Source organism: Taeniopygia guttata, chromosome Z, assembly GCF_048771995.1.
Source record: "Taeniopygia guttata chromosome Z, bTaeGut7.mat, whole genome shotgun sequence".
NCBI lineage: Eukaryota > Metazoa > Chordata > Aves > Passeriformes > Estrildidae > Taeniopygia > Taeniopygia guttata.
In genome coordinates, this window is record NC_133063.1 from 10,697,516 (window position 1) to 10,719,158 (window position 21,643).

The following is a 21,643-nucleotide window of genomic DNA, read 5'->3' on the forward strand; positions in this document are numbered from 1 at the left end:
AGTGATTAACAGTAATAACAACATTCTAACAGAGGATAATTCTATAACCACGTTAGCATAACTTTTAGGCTCTTCTTTTTATAACATGTATTGTCTTATTTATTTTGACTACCAGTCTAAAGAAACTACGAACTAGGAGCTATAAACCAGAAACTAGAAACTACAAAAAACACCAATGGCCTCTTGCAGGGCTAGTATCTCCTGTCGGCCATAAACTGCTGCGTTGCCATGATCAGAGGCGTCAGGCTGGAGGTCGGCTTGGCTGAGGTTACAAAAGGATGCTGCCCAAAGAGAAAAAGAAGACATTAATTTCTACTGACCTCACAGGCTGAAACTGGCTTTCTCTGGCAAGCAGAAAGATACACAAAGGAGAGCATTCTGTGCACCTTGGTCTCCACATCCAGGACCATGCTACATGAGCCAAACATGGCTCCCAATCCCACAAATCCATTCAAATCCATTAACCCAGATGGCTTCAGCTGAATGAGATTTGGTCTAGGTGACCTGGAAAGGCTCCTTCCAACCCATTCCAGGCCAGGATTCTCCTCTGTTTTCCTTTGAAAAGCCCCCAGACTGGAGATTCTCAGGAGCAGGGCCCATCTGCCGCCTTGGACTTGAGCAGACGAGGAGCCCCTGGCAGCGGGCGGCCGGCGCACCCGGCAGCCGCTTTGCCTTTTACCTGCAGAAGTTCCTGGGCAGACCAGCGCCTGTCCTCGTCCGTCTCCAGGCAGCAGCACAGAAAGTCTCGCAGCCAAGCCGACTGTTGCCTGGGCTTCTGCAGCTTCGGGGTGCCCCTGGTGCTTATCAGCTGCTGAACCTGGAGAAGAAGGAAATGCCACGCTCCACCTGTCTCCTTCACACGCCAAACTGCTCACACAGACCCCACTGGACAAGCTCCACTCCCCAGTGGCTCTTTACTCCCTGCCAGAGGGAGGGAGATACCTTTCCTACCCCTACTAAAAGAACCCAAAGCCAGAGGCAGCCGTAGCCAGTCCAACATGCAAAGGCTCTTGCCTTGATCCCTGATTTCATTGGCTGATGGAATTAGGAGCAACTCCATCAGCAGCAGCACACTTTGCTTCTCTCAGCACTGACACCAGCTCTACAGGCGAGGTGGAAGACAGACTTTAATCTAACTTTACTATTTCCAAGGATTCCTCCCATAAATTGCAGCTCACTGCTCCTTTAGGTAAAGCTGCTCACTGCTCTCTTAGGCAAAGCTTCCACCAAGGAAAAGGCATAGTGATTTTCTTGTGCTATTCATGATGAAATGCCAAGGGGATAATCTGGGCAAGAAGCATAAGAGACTATGCAGCCTGGCACCTATCATTGTCAGGTGTTAGCAAGCTTCCCAGGCAGCAGAATGGGAGTAGATTTAGTCAGAGTGACAGGAGCATCTGAGGGTAGTTGCAGCGTACCGTGCGGGAGGTGTTCATCAGGTAAGGAGGTGCTCCTTCCACCATCTCGATCCCCACAATGCCAAAGGACCAGATGTCCACTTTGGGGCCGTAGGGCTTCCTTGTGAAAATTTCTGGTGCCATCCAGTGAGTAGTCCCAACAGCTGATCTCCGTTTGCTCTGCTCAGAGGTGAGCTGAGCAGCAAGGCCAAAATCAGCTGAGGAGAAAAAACACTCAGATGAAACCAGCGTGAAAAAGGAAAGCAAAGAAAAGAATTCCCCACTGAATCAATGTCTAAGAAGGCAGCGTGGAATCCAGCTGTACCAGGGGCATGCTGCCATTCCTCGAGCCTGCAGCTGAGGAAATACGCAATTGGCCACTTTGCAAAAGCCCCCGACTTCAGGCAGTGGCTTTTAGTCCCCTGAAGCTATTAGACTGCTGCTGCCTTGCTGGGGAAGGGACACACACAAGCCAAAGGCACTCCTGACCCCTTCTGCCCAGCTACAGCTCCCTGCACCTTGTGGCTGTGCTCTGCGCTCGCAGCAGGGCAGCCTGCACTGCCACAGGCACCAGGGAAGCGGCAGCACCCAAAGGCAGCCCCACACCGCAGCCCGCCACGGCTGAGCCTGGCCAGCAACACCCACCCAACTTGACAGAGCCGTCCAAGCCCAGGAGAATGTTGTGGCTTTTGATGTCTCGGTGGATCACTTGCTTGGAGTGAAGGAAATCCAGGCCTTGCAGGCACCGAGAGAGGAAAAAGAAACACGAGCCTGAGTGGATTGCGTCCCACAAGCAGGGCAGTGGCACAGCTGCAAGACTGACTTCCTGGGGGATGCGGAGCCAGGGCAGGCCAGGCTGCTGGCAAAGGCAGCAGAGCTGGCTGCTCCAACACGAGGACAGCAGAGCTTTTCTAAGGGCGTGGCTGTTTGCTTTTGAAAGGGAAAGGGCAATTGTTGCTCTGGCCAGTGCCCTGCAAACACAGACTCAAGGTGCACTGCTGCAGTGCCTGTACTCTCTGCAGCCAGACAACAGTGTCTGCTTTTGCAAACACCACTTGGGGTGCAAGGCTCTCCTTTGAGGCTGAGCTCTGTGAGAGTCCTGTGAGGATCTCTTTGTCTTTGCCACTTGCTCAACATGGTGCCACCAGCCACTTTGCTCTTGTGGGGAAGGAATGCAGCACTCACAGGCTCCAGGCAAAGCTTTAGAGAGGCAAACACAAACACACTAGAAGAAGGGCAGGCACATTGGCAGGCACTTCATCTGCTCTTGCTACTGCCAAGCAGAAGAGAAATGCAGAAAGGAAGCTTGGAAGGGGAAATCTCTCCTCTCCTTATCACCCATTTGGAAGGCCCATCCCGACCAAGCCATGGGAAGAAACAAGCGCCATCCCTTACCTCCCGAGAGACAGCTGCTATCTCTCCTTCTGCCATATGAGTCTCCCTAATGACATCGTGTAAAGAACCTCCGTCCATGTATTCCATCACCAGCCAGAGTTCCTCATCCACCAGGTAGCTGAAAGGAGGAAACAACAGCCTGGAGATGAAGGTGTGCACTTACATGACCTGATGGATTCTTGCTCCTGTGTCTCTCTCAGAGGAAGACAGGAGGAATAGTCATTCACAATGCTCTACAGGGCTTGAACTCTATGCAGTCTAAAGGCTGCTTGGTATCCACACCAATGCAACAGGCCAAGGGAAATACAATCTACAGTGCTTTGTCAGCACTGGAGACCTGTGGGAAAAAATCAAATGCCAAAACAAATGAAACCATGTGGAGAGAGGACAGGAACTTTGAGGCTGTTGGCTCAGTGAGACAGGGCCAAAGCTGGTCTTTGAAAGCACACTTCAAACTAGGTATGCCAGCAAAGATGAATGCAGCCCCAATGCAATCTCCTCCCAGGATGCTGTAGATCAGCCCAGAAGCAGGAATTAACAGCTCCATCCTCTGCCAGCCACCAAAGGAGTGGTTGAACTTCTGGCTTGCAGGATGTGAATGACCTTTCATGGCAGAACAGCAGAACCACTCACCTGTCTACAAAGGTCACAAGATTGGCATTCTTATTGCCACGCATGATCTGGATTTCATTCAGGCACACCTCGCTGTTGCTCTCTTCCAGGAGACTAATTTTCTTTATGGCCACCTAAAACAACATGGAAAACATGAACCAAAGTTGGTGGCACAGAACCACCAGGGGAACACAGAGACAGTGCTGATGGGGTGACAGAGCTGGGCTGGGCCAAGCTGCCTTGTGGCTGGACATCAGACCGCTTGCTTGGGCACCTCCCAGGACAAAGAGCCAGATAGCCTTTGCCTTGGAAACCTGGCAGAAACATGGTCTATGCTGTCCACCTCAAAGCTCTAACAACACTCACCGTTCCCACAGACTTCCCCCATGGCTTTACTTGATCATCCCCATTTTCATTCACACACCTCTTGCAAGCAGAAAGTCAATTTCTGCCAGAAAAATGGAGCAAAACTGCTGGACAACCTCCAGGGGGCTTGATCATTCCACTGGCATTCTCCCTTTCACAGCAACAAAGCAAACTCTTCCAGACATGACAGATCAAATGCTGTCCTAAAACAGTTCTGCAGAAGCTGTGGCGCTGCTTGACGCTTACCTCTTCTCCTGTGGCAGTCTCCACTGCCATGCACACCGTGCCAAAACCCCTAGAAACAAAACGGCCGCAGAGAAAGAAGAAGTCGTTTAGTCCCTGCAAGTGCCGGAATCCGCAGTACAAGAGGAAAAAAGTCCAGGGACAAACAGTAAATGGAAGGAACTGTGGATGCACTCACCCTCTGCCAATTGTTTCCAGTTCTGTGTATTTAGCCTCAGGATCTCCCTCGCTCACCAGCATCTCTGTAAAAATCCCAAGGAAAGATGCTCCCTTCAAAAGAGATCCCACCCTGCAGCAGATCAGAAAGGCAGCCCCACTCTCTGGGACACTGCGCCCTTTCAACTCACTCCCTCAGGAAACAACAACACCACCACACCGCCACCACCTAAAAAACAACAGCAGCAGGACAAGCAGCCCTGCAGCACAGATGGCCTGTCCAAAACTAGAAGTCTAAACTAAAATCTAAGCACATCAAGAAACAGTCAGAGGAGACAGGGATCAGAAAAGTGTAAGCAAGAGAAGTGATTGTTGCCTTCAGACATTAAGGGCAGCAGGACAAACACAACCTTTCTGTTTGGGCAATGAACACTCTGGGACATTCAACAAAAGGTTTAATCCTTGCAAACATGCAAGGCATCTTGGGTTCTGGAATCCATTTTTATCAACAGCTGCCCTTTCCAGAACAGGAAGAATATTGCAAAGTGCCTCCAGCAGAGCTAAGAACTCCATCTTGAAACAGGACTTTGCATAAACAAGGCCCTTCTGCCGCTCAAGAGCAGCAGCTGATGTTCTACCCTACTGTGATGGGCCTTAGGAATGAGGTCCCTCAGCTTTTAGGACAGGCTGAGCTCTGAAGATGACCTTGGCCTTGCCCCACAGGAGCTGGGCCCCATAGGAGCTCCTGGAGGCCTCCTCATTTGCTCGGTCACAGCCTCCTGCTCAGCCAGAAACAATCTCTGCTCTGCCTTTTGCCTAGAGGGAAGCTCAGGCAAGGCCAAACCAGGCCCAGCTGCCCTCCGAGGCAGGAGCAGCAGCCCAGAGATCCCTCCCCACCTCAGAGCACAGTAACAGCTCCTGTGGGGAGGCCTCAGGAGCTGGCACTCAGCTGAGGAGGAACAGGAGCTGGGACAGCTCTTGCTGACACACGCACACACACACCAGGCACTGCTGCGGCACACAAGGGTCACAAAGGACGTACTCAGCATGGCCAGGCACTTGTCCTCTGTCCTCTCTCCCAGCAGCTCCCTGCTGCCAGAGGAACTAGTCGTGCTCCAGGTGCACGAGCTGCTCCTGCTTGAGTTTCCAGCTTGGGCACTGGAGGCTTCTTCAGCTGCAGCTTGTGCAGGTGCCACGACAGAGGAGCTGGAGCTCTGGGACAAGAAATTAATTTGGGTCACAAATGTGCCTGGCAGAGATGCCCCTCCGATCTCATTTCAAATGCAAGCCCTGAGGAAGATGCTGCTGGCCACATCCAGGGCTCTTCACCTCTCAGCTTTTGCAGCCCACTTCTCCAGCTCAAGGCCCCGAACCTAAAGCCTGATTTTACATGAGGGACAAAATGTCACCAAAGACACTGCTAACCCAAACAGGCACTTACTGATGCTGGCTGCTCAGGCCGGGGGCTGACAGCAGCAGCAGGTTCATTGGCACCTTCCTCCTCTTCAGCCTCTTCCTCGGGTGCAGAGGCAGCCGGAGCAGGTGCTGGCGCTGCCCTTGTGCTCTGTGCACAGACAGCAGCAGGAGGGTCAGGAAAGAACCTGTCATTCAGAGCCTTACGTCTCTTCAGCTACAGGCCCCGCTGCATCTCAGCTGTTCCTTTAGCTGCTGACTTTGGCTGTTCTGTGCGGAGGGCCAGGTCCCTTCTGGGGACAGTGTCTCCTCATATCCTGCAAGGCTGTGAACTGCACCTTTGCACTGCTCTCTTCACTGGGGACAAGGAGCCTACACAGCCCCTGGGCACAGAGGGCCTCACTTGTACCCCAGGAGCATCCAAAGACATCCTATTGCTACCTCTTGTCTCTTGCTGAGACAAATTTCCAGTCCCTGTCAGAACAGTAGGAAAGTGATGCCTAAATGTCCAAGTTCCACACCCCTTCTCCCGGACTCACAGGCTGGGGGAAGTGCTCTGGGAGAGCTGGAAAGATTCCAGTCCTCAGCCTCTTCAGCCAGGCAGGGCAGGTGCTGTCTGCTCAGAAACTTGCAGCTCTGCTTTGCTCCAGCCACAGGACTAGCCAGAGCTGCCACTTACTGATGCTGGATGCTCAGGCCCTGCAGTGGCAGCAGGTGCACTTTGGTGGGAATCTTCCTCCAATTTGGCCTCTTCTTCAGGAAGACATGCATCCAGAGGAGGCTCAGAGGTCTGTTTTGGGCTCTGCAGATAGACAGCAGTGTCAGGGACAGGGAACCTCTCTATTCAATTCTGGAGCCAGATGCACTAAGGAGAAATCATCTGCAGAGAAATGGCATTCTAATTGTTCAAACTCAAGTAAAATGGGCCAGTTAGATGGGACTGCACTCTCTTGTACAGGAGAAATTCCATCATGGCTTCAAGCACCAAGCAACCCCACTTTCAGCTGCTTAAAAGCTCTGAAAAGGAACTGGAGAAAACAGCCCAGGATCCAACTCCTCCTGCAGCTGCTGCTGCTGCTGCTGCTGCTGCAAAGAGCCTGGACTGTTCTTTCATTCATCCAACCAGGCTGGCACTGGACTGCACCAGGCCCAGCTCACAGCTTGCTCCACAATTGTCAAATGCTACCAACGTCAAAGGTTCCTTTTCCACTCACCCAAGGAGCGGATTCTCTCCAGGCACGGGTGATGTGACCTGCAAGACAAAAGGGAAAAAGAAGCAGATTCTGTAAGGAAACTGCCTGTACTGGGCAAGCCCACCAAATAGTCAGCAACCAAAGACAGAGCATTCTGCTTTCCCTCCATCACTCCAGCAACAACCCTTGTGTCACACAGCAAGGCAACAGCACAAACTACTGCCTCGTGTCTACCCTTTGTCCTCTTTGGCCTCTCAACCCATAGAAACTCGAGACTGAGAAAGTCCCAGTGGTTCTGCAACAGGCATTCAAGCTTCTGCCACACCCCACCCAGCAGGAGCTACAGCTCCTCTCTTCCCTGGACTTCAGTTTTCTGAAGAGATTGCATGCAGCAATTGCCATGAGCTTACTGAAAACCCTTCCCCAACAAAGCTTCACCCAAGTCCCCTTTAGCCATGGTGGCAGTTCTGTGGTGACACAGCGCAGGAACAGCTCCTGGGTTCAGGAGCATACAAGAACTGCTCTGAAATGTCCATCTCAGAGGCCTTTTCCAAGCTGATCCTGTGATTTCGTCCGAGAAGGAATGGCTCTTTTAGCACTCAGGAAGTGTCAAGTTCCACAGGCACATGCTGGGATGAGGGAATGCAGACAAGACTTGAACTGAGGGACTTTCCCTCAGTGCTGGAGAGCAGTGCACAGCTTTTCCAAGGACTCCTGCCAAGCTCTCCCAATCCTCCTATCTTGGAAGTTGTCTGGCTTGAGCCAGCAAACGGAGGAGATTCCAGACCCCATGGGCACAGGCTATGCCACGGGAGGAGCGGAGCCCCTGCAGGCTACATTACAAATGCTGCCCAGGCCCCTCTGGCTAGAGACACCCCCTTCTTAGCTGCAGCTGCTGACAGCAGCTTTACCCAACTCAAGGCCTCTTGGTGGCATTTTGGTGTCCATATGCCACACTGCACAAAACCGTCCACTTACGTGCCAGCTGGGTGAAAAAGTACCCAGAATAGGCCACGGAGAAAGCCGTGCAAACTGCAGCACACACTCTCTCCATGGCCTGAGCAGCGCTGCCCAAGTCTGCACCAGACAACGCCTGCGGGGAAAAACCAAAAATCCTGCGAGTCCTGCTGGCAGAGACCTCGGCGATCAGCAGGTTCCGCCTGCAGTCAGCGTGCCACAGAGCTGCTCTGCTCACTGAGCCCTGCCGGGCCTGGGCACAGCAACTTTGCCTTGGCAACGCTGGGATGCGGCCCCTGACATCACAATAGCAGCCACCCTGGGCTGGTTTGTGAACTCACAGAGTGCAGGGAACCAGATCTTCCCTACAGCTCAGGCCAAAAAAAGCCTGCAAAGCTCTCCTCTGCTACAAAGCAAGACAAAAAGCCCTCCTAGTCCATAAGCTACTGCTCAAGGCATCTAAGAGTAACTCCAAGAACACACCAATCCCCTACAGCCCACCCAGAGAAGTTGAGCACTGAGAAGGGAGCGGGATGTGAGGAACCACATCAGTGCTCTTTGGCCACTAATGCTTCTGAGCAAAAACCAGAAGGCTTCTTCCAGTTGGACCTTGCTCAGTTCAGGAAAGCAGCAAACAAGGAGAAGCACTACTTCAATTACATTTTGAGGTTTCTCCTAGCTACAGAGACCAGGTCATGGATCTTTTAACACTGTTTATTCATTTTACATCACAGCCATGTGTGTGATTTCAGCAGGGAAATGCCATGACCACAAATGCAAGGGGGATCCTTCTTTCTGGCTCCCTCTAGCAGAGAGGCCTTGGGACCAAAGCACCACCACCATTTCCCTCCCAGTTCTGTCCTTCCACAGTAGTTTTAAGGCCACGGAGTTGAGATGAGTGGCACGGAAGTGACAGCTCTGACACACAACTGAAACCATCAGGGCCAGGGTGGCACGTGGGACTGTTTTTCCGCTCCAGCAGAACAGTGCAGTCCAGAGTGGTGACACTGATACCAAGTGAGTTCAGCCAAGCCAAAAGGGAGTCCAGCCAAGCCCAGTGGAGCCCAGCAGGGTGGTAGGAAGAGGCAGTGGAGCGGCAGATCCGATTCCCAGGCGCACGCCCAGCGTGGGGGACTGATGGTAGCGGCAGTGCCAAACAGAGCTCTGCAGGGAGAGACACCCATCACCATCGCCCCTGCCACCACCAGTGCTGCAGAGAGGGAGCAGGAAACTGCCACTGCAGGCCCACAGCTGCTCCAGGCAGCACCAGCAGCGCCCATCTACCATCAGAATCATTCTGTAAGCCCTCACCATCTTCTCCTTGTTCCGGGGGCCCCACGTGACACTTCACCTTTGTCGGTTACGTCATTACCTCTTTTGTACAATTTTATTTTTATTGTTGTATAGTGCTGTTTTTTTTTTTTTTTTCCCTTACTACATTGCAACATTTCTAACATTTCTGGCCTCTCATAGATTGGTGTTTCCGTTGTCCCCCTCCATTTTTGTGGAGAAGGAGAGAGAGGAGAGGCGTTACAAGGACTATCTCAGGCTGAGGAGATAGAAAGAAGGGAAGGTCTTAGAAAGAAAATGAAACCCTCATGCTGCCTCTTTTGGAAGCAATAAAAGTGCAGGTTTCTTAATATCCAGCCACAAGTCTTTGGAGTCTGGAGAGCCAAGAAGCACAGGAGCCCAGAAACCTTGTTGTGAGAGGCTAGAGATTGCTGGCTCCAAACATTTCAGGTGCTTATGTGGGGAAAGGGGCAGATCAAGCCTCGCTCTGGAGAGGTGATGCTCTGCTCTGCACACCCCACACTCCCAGGCCTGTATCCCAGCCCAGCAGTGACCACTGATCCCTGGCACAGCGGAGGCAATGCTCCACCCCTGTGTCTGGAGCCCCTTACCCAGCTCCTAAATGGCCACGTGAGTGGCAGCCCCATGTGGGGGAAGGCCCCAGGAAAGCCAAATGGATTTTAACTCAGGCTATGTGGCAACCACATGTCTTTGCCCTACCTCCTCTTGGACTTCTATTAGCTGAACACCATTGGAACCAGGAATGGCAGATGTGTTGGTTCTTTTCTATATATTTTCTCTCATTCTCTCTTCCTCTTTGTTCTTCCAATTTCATTCTCGCAGATTCTTCAGTAACTTAAAATCTATCAGGCTTGGAATTTGTTAAGTTGAATACGCTAAGTTAATGCTTGATGGAATGCTTTATGTTGATTGATTCCTGCTCTAAATGTTTTGCCAAAGTTCTCTGATTTTCACAAGTTGCCAGGGAAGATTTTTGTGTTGTTCCGACCTCTTGAGAACATCTTGTCAGTAATTCTCCTGCTTTTCTACATCAGAGTTCTTGAACAAGTTGAAGTCCTTTTAAAGTGTCTCACTGAGCAATGTTTTAGGGGCCTTACATTTTAACTGGCGCAATGAGCAGGGTATTCTTGAGGTGACATGGGCATTTGATCCAGCAGTAACTGCTCATGACATAATAAAGGAGAAACAAATTTTCAGTCAAGGCTGCTATCTTCTGGCAGAAAAGTAATAGACTCTCATGCAGAAAATGATGTCAACTGCTCTCTACTGACAGACCTGCTAAAAGCTTCTATAGAAAGCTTGTCCAGCTCTGAAGAGAGACGGAGACTGAGAAAAATTAGCACTATCCACAGTTACTGGTGGAGAAAAGATGAATTTTGGTAGAAGAAACTTTGAAAATCCCAGTACAGGACCATGCCTGGTATCCATATGCATGGAGGTTTGACTCAGAGAGCTCTGTGTTGCCAAGCAGCTAGAAAAGGAGCTGAATCAGTTGCCAATCGCCTTGGAGCCTGAAATAATAGCCAGCCTCAGGGCAGAGCAGGAATTGAATGCTGGGATGAAGCCAGCCCCAGAACCTGAGAAGCCAGTTAAACACGCTGGTCCAAAGCCAAAGAGCTGCAGAGCTGCAGCTGAGCAGTGCTGGGGAAGGCCTGGAACCAGCGTGTTCTAGAAAGTTCCAGAAACCATCTGGCCAATCAACGGCTGTTGATCTGCATGGCCACTCCCAGTCGGTCCCAGAGTCCTTTACTCTCTATGATAAGCTCACCAGAAGTTCCCTGGGTGTCATCCATTGTGGTTTTTCTTCTCCTGAGGCTTCCTGTTGCTCATTGATTGTCTGATGTGTGGCCACTTCATGGCCCATCCCCTCCAGGACAAGCTCCCACAACTCCCCCTTTTTGGATTTATTGAAAATGAAAGGTATAACAATCATAGTCAAAATAATAACCTTGTCTTAACTAAAAACAACACAATACTTCATAGACTTTAACTACACTTTAGAACTAAAATAAACAGGTGAGTTCATACTGCAGAGAATAACTAAACAAGAAGTAAATGCAATTTTCATTTCCCCTCACTTCTAAGGGCCCGAGTCCCAGGCATCTCTCTGCCAATTCATTCCCCCTCACTTACCCATAAATCAAAAGAGAAGAGAAAATCAAAAGGACTGGTGATGGCACCTGCCCCCGGTGCCCTTCCCCAAACACAAAAGCCAAAAGAAAAGGCTTTAGGGGGGACCAGCCTGTGAGGACCTTATGGTGTGGCCAGGCACGGGTCTCCTGTGGGGCACCAGAGTCGCTCCTCCGGCTGGCTGGAGGGTGCCGACTCTCCTGCCTAAATAAATAAAAGAACTGGGGTGACTGGCTTCTGAGGGTCGCCTGTATCGGGAATCTCTGAAACATGAATTACAACAAAAATCGGGGACTGCTAATACAACAGGAAAGCAGGAGCAGGGTTGAGGGCTGTCACAAGGTGGGTTAGGGTAGAATCCGGGGAGGCATGGCCAGTGCCATCCTGGCATGGGCACGGAAAAGGAGGGCAGATGGCAGATGGCTGGTGGCTGGCCTGTGCTCTTGAGCAGGTTCCATCTCCAGTCCTGTCCTTCTCAGGGATAGTGTGTTCAGGGGCATGCGACGGTGAAAACGAAAACTGGGAAAGGAAGTCTGCTAAACATCGTGCAACTAAAATTTCAACTTAAATGACCATCATATATACCACCAATTGCCACCAAACATCGCACAGTAAATGATTTTCAACAATCACATTATGATCACTATATATCACTAATAATGTAACAATGTACATTGAAATGAAAAACCGGAGTCCATGGGAAACTTTAAAGGTTAAAATCTAGGGGACATGATAAAGGAAAGGTTAAAGTCTAGGGGACATTCTTTCAGGGCATAGACTAGGAAGGCAATTGTCCAACAGGCTTGAGGGTGTGTAGGACTTTTATTGTGACTCCAGCTCCAAGCTGCCTTTGGAGAAAGCAATCCTGAAGTGGTCCTGGTCATCTCTTCTGCTTTCTCGATTGCTTTGCTGCAAGTTTCCTTTGTTTTCATTTGAAAAGCCTTCGGAGTGGGGATTTAGATGGCGGGGGCCGATGTGATCTGTAGAAGGAATAACAGAAGTACAGTCATAGAAACAACTGCAGTATGAAACCAGCCCCACAGCCAATCCATTTCTCTCAAGTGTTTTGTCATTTCCAATGACTGGTGGGAAGCCAGGAGTCTAAAGGGAATCTAGGAAGCCAACTCTTCTGCTCACTTTGGCCAGGCTAGCACACACTCCTTCTTCTGAGTCAGTGGCTAGGTCGCAGCCTCCTGCTGCTCCCAAAACAATCCCTGCTTTTGTCTTCACTCTAGAGGGAAGCTCAGGCAAAGCCCACCCAGGCCCTGCTGCCCTCAAAAGCAAAAGGAATGCCCCAAGCGCTCCCTGCCTGCATCCTAGCATCACAGTGGCTTCTGGAGGGAGTCCAAAATTTCTCTCCCAGCACCAAATCACGGAGGAACACGAGCTACAGCTCTTGCTGAGGCACACACACTATAATCCACTGCTGGATCGGACAAAGAATGCACAGGACATACTCAGCAGCTTCAGGCACCTCCTCAGCAGCCTGACAGCCAGCCCTCTCCCACAGCTCTAGCCTGGCTCTGCAGAGGACTTCCCGTGAGACCTCCCTCCTTCTGAGAGGAAGCTCTGGCTTTCCCATTCTCTTTGGGCCTGCATCACCATGCCTGCCCCCCTCAAACCTGCACTCTGGTAGCCTCTCACCACACTGCTCCCTGAAGACACAAAGGTCTCTCCAGCACGGTTTACCAAGGGCCAGCTAAGAGACAGTGCCCCCCAGACAGACAGAGTGCGGAGAAACAGTGCCCATATGGAGCACAGAGGAGTCCAAAACAACACACAAACTCTCTTCTCACAGCCTTTGCCTTTTGACTGGCTTTGCTTCAGAACAGCTTGCATGCTGGCAACTTCCTGCTTCATCTCCAGCAGCCTGTTCTCCTGCTCCTTCTGTACCTCCACCAGGAAGGTACAGAAGGAGCAGCTGTGTGCCAGCAGCTGCTGTGCCTCCAAACGCTGCCCTTCCAAGTCCTTATGAGGGGAGGAAGACACTTCCACATGAAGTGCCAGCCAAGCTCCCCAGATAATCAGTGGAAGCTTCATGCCGTGCACAACCCCACACCTGAACAGGGCACAGCAGTAGTGACTTTGTGCCCTACAGCAATGCTGTCCTAAGCAGAAATTCAAAAGCAGGATCATCAGGTGGGAGAATAGGAGATGCCACCTTCCTTTCCTGCTCCCATGGCTGCCCGTTTCCTGGCCCCTCTCCCCTCAGGATTTCTACCTGTTCTCAGAGGTTCATTTCCCCAAGTGCTGAAGTGCTCCTTGCCATCTCCTTTGCTTCCTGCATGATTTTGCTGCAGGGATGACAGCAATCAGGCTGTCAGAAGAGGCTTAAGAGAGGCTCCGCTGACTGGAGAAATGGATGCTGCCCAAAGGGAAAAAGAAACAAACCAAACCAAATTAAAAGAGACAAAGGGAAAAGGAACCATTCTTTTCCAAACTGAGTTCCTTACAGGGTCAAGCTGCATTCCTCTAGCACCCTGAAATACACTAACATAGGACTGAAGGCACCATCAGCACGTGTGCCTTCATGCCCAGGATGCTGCTAGCACAGGCAAACATGGCCCACAACTGCACTAGTCCATTGCTCAAGGTGTCATCACTTGCTGGGATTTTTGTCCTGACAGCACTGTGGGATTGCTGCTTGCTGTCCAAAGGTTTTGTTCCTTACAGGAAACTCAACAGACTTCTTCCAGCTCCTCTTTTCTACAGACATGAGCTATTGGAGTGTCCAAAAGAGATGTGGGGCATAAGACATTCCTCCTCGGGAGACTCCCAAGAGCTCTGAAAAATATTGATCCCACGTGTTGTTCTCAGGACTGCAGCACACGCGGGTTTTCAGCAGCAAGCCAGGAGCAAGGACACAAAGCAGCAAGGCTCAGATGTGCTCAGCTCCAGCGTGCAGGAAGAGTAGGCTCTGCCTTGGCATGGCACCCCACCTCCTGTGCTGGCCGGCATCTTCCTTGTCAGCAGGAAGAGCCAAGGAAGTGGCCTGGTCCTCGTCTGCCACAAAACCGGGCGGCAAAGCCGCAAGGATTCTCATCTACTTGAGCGGGCCAGGCAGCACATGGGTCTGGCACAAGTCCTGCTCAGCTGTCCCTGTTTGACTGGCAGAAAGCAGAGGCAGCAAGCTCAAAGAGTGGGGCAGGAGGGACAGGCTGAGTGCCCTGGGATGCTCAGAAGGAGCTCCCCCACAGCCCCCGCCTTCCCACACAGCAATCCAGAAGCGCTGGGCAGGGACGGCTTTTGTCGTGTTCTTCAAGCCCACATCCCTGGCATTGCAATACTTCAGTTCCCTTTGCTAGCAGGTAAACCTGAATACAGCACCCAAGAGCAAAAGAGGGCCACAGAAATGACCAGAAGGAGGGAGCTCTCCTCTGAGGAACAGCTGTGAGAGTTGTGCTGGTTTAGCCTGGAGAAGAGCAAGCCCCAAGGAGAACTTTCAATATTTGTAGGGGCTTCTAAAAAAGATGGGGACATAGCTTTTAGTAGGGCCAATTGTAAGGGGACAAGGGTGAATAGTTTCAGCTAAAAGACACTCCATTCAGATTGGCTCTAAGGAAGAAACTGTTCACAAGGAGAGTGCTGAAACACTGCCACAGGCTGCCCAGAGAGCTGGGAGGAGCCCCAAGCCCAGCAACGTTCAAGGTCAGCTTGGATGGGACTCTGAGCAGCCTCATCCACTTCAAGATGTCCTTGCCAGTGGCTGATGTTTTGGACTAGATGACATGCACTGGTCCCTCCTAGCCACAAAGAGTCTTGGATCCTGCTTGGCTTTCATTGGAAAAGCACCCAGAGTAGAGATTATTAGATGGGGGGGCCCATGTGAAGCCCTGGAGTTTGCCCAAGAAACAAACCCTGACAGGGAACAGCTGCTTGGGCTGCAGCCGCTTTGCCTTGTACCTGCAGAAGTTCCTCGGCAGAGCCTCGCCTGTCCACATCCATCTGCAGGCAGCAAGCCAGAAATTCACACAAGCCAGAGGGCAGCCCGAGCTTGTGCAGATCTGGTACCCCTTGCTTGCCTATCAGGTAGCTAGCCTGAAGCAAAAGGAAACACGAGAGTCTACGTGATTCTTCCATATCCTTCAGTGCTCACCTAGAGCCCATCTTCGAAGCTCCAGTCCGCAGTGTCAATTTCTTGCCTAGCAGAGGTTTAGAGATGAGCCTTCTCTCCCAAAGGATAAAAGGCTCCAGTGCAGCCCCAGCTATTTCAAGCTGCAACAGGTCTTCCCTTGACAGCTGATCTGAGCCCCCGGGATGTTTTTAGAAAGAGGGCCTTGGTGGAAGCACTTCAAGCTGTGGGCATGGGATTTTGTCTAATGGACACGGACCAGAAGGACACCGCTCTCTGAGCGTATTTGCACCTTACCGTGTGACTGTTTTCCCGAATATAAGGAGCCTCTCCTGTGGCCATTTCTATTCCCACGATGCCAAGGGACCAGGTGTCCACTTTGGGGCCGTAGGGCTCTCTTCTCACCACCTCGGGTGCCATCCACCACGTGGTGCCCACCATCGACCTCCGTTTACTCTGCTCAAGGCTGAGCAGACCACAGAGGCCAAAATCAGCTGAGGAGAAAAACAAATACTGCTTCAAGTAGGAAACCAAGGAAAAGGCTTTCTCAGGACGCCTACGTCTCAGAATGCAGTGCTGATTCCAGCTGGAAAAGCAGCTGGGCTCTCTTTCCTCAGGGCTGCAGCCAAGGACGTGGGCATTTGTCCACTTAGTTACCCCCCACGATTCCCACCGTGCCTTTTCCTCACTCACCGCAACTTTTACGCTGAAACTCCCTCCTTTTGGAAGGAATGCACACACAAACCAGAGTTACTCTTGCTACCTTGTTGCTCTCTAGACCACTCAGCACCTTACAGCTGCGCCCTGGGCTTGCAGAGCGCTCCCTGCCCTCTCCCCGGCACCACTGCTGGGCACCCGCAGCCGCTCCAAAGCAGCCCCACACCGCCTGCCCGGAGCGCTGCGCCTGACCGAGAATACCCACCCAGCTTGACGGAGCCATCCCGGCCCAGCAGGATGTTTCCACTTTTGATGTCTCTGTGGATCACCTGGTTGGCATGCAGGAAAGCCAGGCCTAGCAGGCACTGGGAGAGAAAAAAAGAAACAGGAGGCCAAAAGTGAGCCTGATCGGATTTCGCCACACACAAAAGGAGTCTGCTCCTGAAGATTCACAGATCTCAAAGGAGCGTGAGCGCTGGCAAGAGGAAGAGCTTGCTGCTGCCACACTAGGAGAGCAGGATCTTTCCAAGGGAAGGCATATCAGTGCTTGAGGGGGAAACATCAGTCACTGCTCGAGATTGTCCCCGGCAAAGCCAGTCAGAGCCATCCCTGCTGCAGTGGATGCGCTCTCCCCGTCCGCAGGACAAACAATGCTTTGCCAAAAGAGGAAAAGTCCCTGCCTTGGCTACCAAGGGCATCACTGTCAGGTGGGAGATTGGAGGACAAGGGACAGCTGACTTGGAAGTAGCTCATGTGTCAGTTTTCAGTAGCAAGCACCATGCTGGGTGCCATGCCATCCTTTGAAATTGAGACCTGTGACAGACGAGTCTCTCTTTGGCTTTGCCACTGGTTTAAAACTTGGACACCAGCACCTTTGTGCTTACAGGCAAAGAAGGTATTGCAGAAAGGCAAAGGCTTGGAGAGGCAAAGTGCAGAACAGAAAATGACAATGAAAACGAGACAGAAAGTTCAGTAATAGGATAGAAGAGTACAGAACAGACTAGAGTAAGAGCAGGGACACCGGCAGGCAGTTCAGCCCAGATGCTCTTTCCTTTCCGGAGCATAAGAACAACACAGAAAGAAAGCTCTGAGCATGGAATCACTCCCTTTGCAGCGCTTTCAAAGGACCAGTCTGTCCAAGCCATCCCAAGCACAAGCAGGACCCCTTACCTCCCGACACACTGTTGCTATGTGTCCTACAGCCAGACTTTTCATGCGGATCACATCAGCCAAGGAGCCTCCATCCATAAACTCCAACACCATCAGGACAACCTCATTGACAAGGTAGCTGCAAGACAAAAGCAACCGTGTGGAGCTGAATGTGCACAGCTAAATTCCTGCATGGAAGAAAAGACTACAGCTGAGTTTTGTGTCCAGGTCACTGGTAAGTGAAGAGGGAATCAAGTGAAGACACACTCCACCGAGGCTATCCAGTGCTTGCTGTCTGTGCCGTCTAAAGGAGGAAGGCACATCCGTGGAAAAGGAGACGGTTTAGGTGGCAAGCAGGGGAAAGCGGCAGTTTTGTGACGCAAAGGTTAATCTGGAAGCGGACACATCCCAGCAGCTGCTTCATCTTCTTCATACACAAATTGCACCATTAACTCCAGCAGCAAGGAGGCACAGTCTCACAGCTTTTACTCAGGGCAGGTGGGTGTGCAGCATTGCCAACATCCTTTGGAAAACCTTGCAGAAAGGACAGTCACAAACAGGAAAAACAATTTCAAACCGGACAAATTATGTCTCTCCTAGCCTAGTCTTCTGGCAGGTAAGGCAATGGAAAACAGTGCAAACAGTGCAAGGGAAATAATTTCTGCGATGCTTTCTCAGCACTTCTCCTCCAACACTTGGAAAAAATCCCGCCCAAAACAGCAGAACAACATGCAGTGAGTGAACATACATGCTGCTGGCTTAGTAAGAGAGCCACGTTTCTGAGATCAAGCTTCAAGCTATTTCTGCCAGGAAGAATTTGTGGGGACAAAATGCAATCTCCTCCCAGGCCTCATGCAGGAGTAGATTGATGTGAATTGAAAATCCATTTTCTGCCAGAATACTGACCTTTCTAGGTAGGTGACAATATTGGGGTTCTTATATTTATCCATGACCAGGATTTCCTTCAACACATCCTCACAGCCCTGGTGCTGGAGATCAAGTACCTTTATGGCCACCTACAATGACATGGAAAGCCATTAGGAGCAGACGAGACGAGAGCCTCTTTCTCTGTGCACTCACGGGCCTGGATGCCTTGTCACCTCGGTGGAAATGGACACTAAACCATCAACCACAAAGTGCTAACAGCACTCTTTGCACCTGCAGACTCCTCCAACACACTTTGTTTATCACTACTATTATCATTTACACGTGTTTTGCAAGCTGAAGTAATTTTGCTCCAGCCAAGATAAATTGAAACCACAGGAAATACGTTAGCATTTCTAGGGGCTTTGACCAGCCTTTCAGAGATGGCTGCCGTTCTTGACTGTGTGCCAAAGTAAACACACACATACATACATGACAGGGAAAATGCTGTCCAAAAAAGGACTCCAAAGCGACTCAAAGGAAAGTTACAACCCTAGCACATCCTAACTTCTTCACTTTGGGTTTTGCAACTCTGAAGAACAACCTGGAACACGGTTTACACCGAGTAATTATTGTAATTGGTACTTATTTAGTGGGTTTAAAAATGAATAACCCTTCTGTGCTACGCTATGGATGCACCCCAGGTCATAAGCAGGGCTTAGGGCTTTTGGACACCTCCTCGACCTCCCTCCAAGTGCAGTTTCTGAGCGCAGCACCGCGGGTGGAGAAGGAACTACCAGGAAGATGGAGTTGTATTTGCTGAGAGCCAAAAACGAGAACTCAGGACTCTGAACTCATAGCCCCACAAAATAGCAGGACTCTCCAAGGCACTTCCACGTCAGTTCAGTACAAATAGCATCTCTGTAGTGGAATGTCTCTGACGCAGGATCAACAAAACATTGTATTAATTAAGGCTCTTCATCAATTTCTTCCCACTGATCTGTGCGTGTGTGTGTGCATGTGCGTGTGTGAACTGGGTTCCCTAGGACTGAAAGGCAAAACTGTGCTCCAGTAAAGATCTCTCCTCCTTGAGGTCCTGCATTATATTTTCAAGCTGAACCACGTGGTGGAAAACAATGGGAAATCCTTTCTGTGTCTGAACCTGGGCTTAAGAGGAACTGGGCCGGAATGACGGCTCTTGCCATCAGCTAATCTAGGAACATTTATCCAGTAAGTCCAAGCCAGCGCGTCCTTCTCGGATAGACACCATCGCCATTCTTGCATTCACTCAGGTAGGGAGGAAAGATAAAGTCTGTCCAAAAGTCATTTTGCAGCCCACCTCTGGACAGGCTGCTTCTGCGGGACAGCCTTTGCAGCAAAGTCAGGTGGCCCAAAGCTTTGGCCATAGATCACATCACAAGGGAAAGCACTCAAGGGCTGCAAAATCTGCATGGGCTCTTGGCACTTACCGCTCGTCCTGTGGCAGCGTTGAAGGCCTTGTAAATGGTTCCAAACCCCCTAGAAACAGAACAGTGGCAAGAACAGAGAAGTTGTTCAGTGCTGAGAAGGAAAAGGCAGCCCAGGCAGGAGCTCTCTGCTGCCTGCAGTGTCTCTAAAACACCAGGGTCTGTCCGCTCTTCAGCCAATGGCCCAGCAGCCCAGCAGCCCTCTGCCATGCAGAGTGTCCAAGAGAAAAGCTGGCTGCAACAGGAAGAAAAAGGGCTGCTACAAATCTCAAATGTGCACACTAGATTATGCACGCAGGGGTTTTCTTTGCCTTTCCCTTCTTGTGTCTGTGCCTGTGGGGTGCCTTTCCAGGCAATGAAACATACAGTCCTGCGGGGCCATCTCAACGCTCTCTTTTAATCCTGCCTGCCAAACTCAGGCAACACTATTATCTTATCTTTCTGACCACTTTCTTATCTTCCTGACCACTGAATCTTGTTTTCAGCAAGATAGTGGAAAGCAATGCTACTGAGAGCTGTTATCTGACAGCTGCCAGGTGGGAAGCTGCTCTCTCAGGTTTCTCTTCCCTCATGAGTGTGGCCAAATGACGTTGAATCATACAAAACCATATCTCCTGGGAAAACAGGCAAACTAGTGCCACATGTTTGAGGGCTTGCAGGAGGGCTTCCAGGACCTGCTGCTTGAGGCAGGCAAGACATTGCCAGCATCCAGTTATCTTTCATGATGCCTTGTACTGCCTCAGCACTGAGACAGGGACAATCTGAAGCCAGGGTCTGAAGATGCTTGCAGCTTGCCTGACTTCCCACGTGGTACCGCACCACCAAAATCCCTGGCCCATGGTTCTGTAGAAGCAAGCGTGGCTGCACTCACCCACTGCCAAGGAGTTCCCATCCAGTGTACTTCTTCTCTGGATCTTCCTTCCTCACCACACGCCCTGAAAGAAACCAAATGCAAGGAGCAAACTTCAAAACAGGGATCCTGACGTCCAGGAGATCTGAAGGCCAGCTCCACTCTCTGGGGCTCTGAGCTATTTATGGTCCCTCGGCTAACAAGACCATCAACAAGAACAACAGCAGCAGCAGCAGCCCCAGCAAGACAGGCAGCTCGGTAGCACGCCTGGCCTGCACAGAGTCTCTTCTCCACACTCCTTTGAAGGGCTGCCTTGAGGGGAAACTAAGCCCATGGGAAAACCATCAGAGCAGACAGAGACCAGAAAAGAACAGGCCCCAAGGCAAGTGGTTGTCATCTACAAACAGGAAGGAGGGCTGAAAAATCAGGACACTTCATTGTCTTGGGAAGAAACACTCTCTTGTGAGACTCAACAAAAGGTTTCATACTTCCAAAGTTCCAATGCACCCTGGCATCTGGATGAACTTTGAACAGCTGCTTTTTGCAGAGCAGAAAGAATATTGCAAAGTCAATTCCAGGAGAGAAGGGCACCTTCTCTACCTCTCAGCACTTGGCCTAAACAATGCCTTGACCATTTTAGAGAACAGCAGCACATGCTATAACCAAGAACAATGGCTCTAAGAATTAGGACTCTCCTCATTTATCAGCAGGATGAGTTCTGGAGATGACTTTGCCCGTTCCCCATTTAGTGAAGAACTACAAGTGCTTGTCTTCAGCCTGGGCTGCAGCAGTCACTAGCACTGGGCTCAGCCCCTTGAACACCACCCGTGTGCCCCATCTCCCCAAACGGGCGCAGCCAGACGGGTAACAAGGACAGCGCTGTTCCTCAGGCGCTGCCGGGACACAGACACCTGCACAAATGAGATGCTGACCCTTCCACGAGTCCAGGCAAAGCTGCAGCAACGGGACGGCAGCTGAAACCTCACAGCTAAGGAAGGCTCCAGCCCCTGCAGTCACACCAGCTGTCAGTGGCAGGGCAGGTATGACAAAATGCTTGGCAAAGCCCACAGATGGCCACTGACAGCCACTCTGAAGAAGCTAGAGCCAGATCAAGGCCTGTTACAAGCTGTTGGCCCCACTCAAGACAGAACATGATTGTCTTTGGCCTCAGACCCACGGAGGAGTAGATCAATCCACCTTTTGTCTGAGGGCGCCTGATGGCAGACACAAAGTAAACTGGCCTCTGTTCTGTACCTGAGTGGTTCTTCTCTGACAGCACTGCACTGGCAGCTGTTACCAGCTGCAAGGAGCAACTCACTTGTACTGCACAATCAGCAAGGCCCTGGTGTGCTTTCCGAGAGTACCATCTGTGCAGGGATTGAGGCCAATGCTTAGTATTCCTGCGGTATTTA

At 51.0% G+C, this 21,643-nt stretch overlaps 1 protein-coding gene across 1 annotated transcript; it reads right to left on the reverse strand.

Moving 5' to 3' along the window:
* Nucleotides 1-191: 191 nt before the first annotated feature.
* LOC115491039 (serine/threonine-protein kinase PAK 3-like) lies at nucleotides 192-4,253 on the reverse strand. Its single transcript, XM_072922337.1, has 8 exons — nucleotides 4,192-4,253; nucleotides 4,017-4,065; nucleotides 3,426-3,538; nucleotides 2,794-2,910; nucleotides 2,043-2,143; nucleotides 1,419-1,615; nucleotides 680-817; nucleotides 192-281 (listed from the first exon to the last, which is right to left on the reverse strand). The coding sequence occupies exons 1-8, from the start codon at nucleotides 4,251-4,253 to the stop codon at nucleotides 192-194; spliced, it is 867 nt and encodes a 288-aa protein (XP_072778438.1).
* Between the last annotated feature and the right edge of the window lie 17,390 nt (nucleotides 4,254-21,643).

What these genes read in the sequence shown, in the direction of transcription:
- LOC115491039 (XM_072922337.1), bottom strand. Translation starts at nt 4,253, where the DNA reads ATGCTGGTGAGCGAGGGAGATCCTGAGGCTAAATACACAGAACTGGAA. An exon ending in CTGGAAACAATTGGCAGAGG is followed by an intron (nt 4,066 to 4,191) that starts GTGAGTGCATCC and finishes TTTTGTTTCTAG; the next exon opens with GGGTTTTGGCACGGTGTGCA. An exon ending in ATAGCAGCTGTCTCTCGGGA is followed by an intron (nt 2,144 to 2,793) that starts GGTAAGGGATGG and finishes TTTCCTCTCTCG; the next exon opens with GTGCCTGCAAGGCCTGGATT.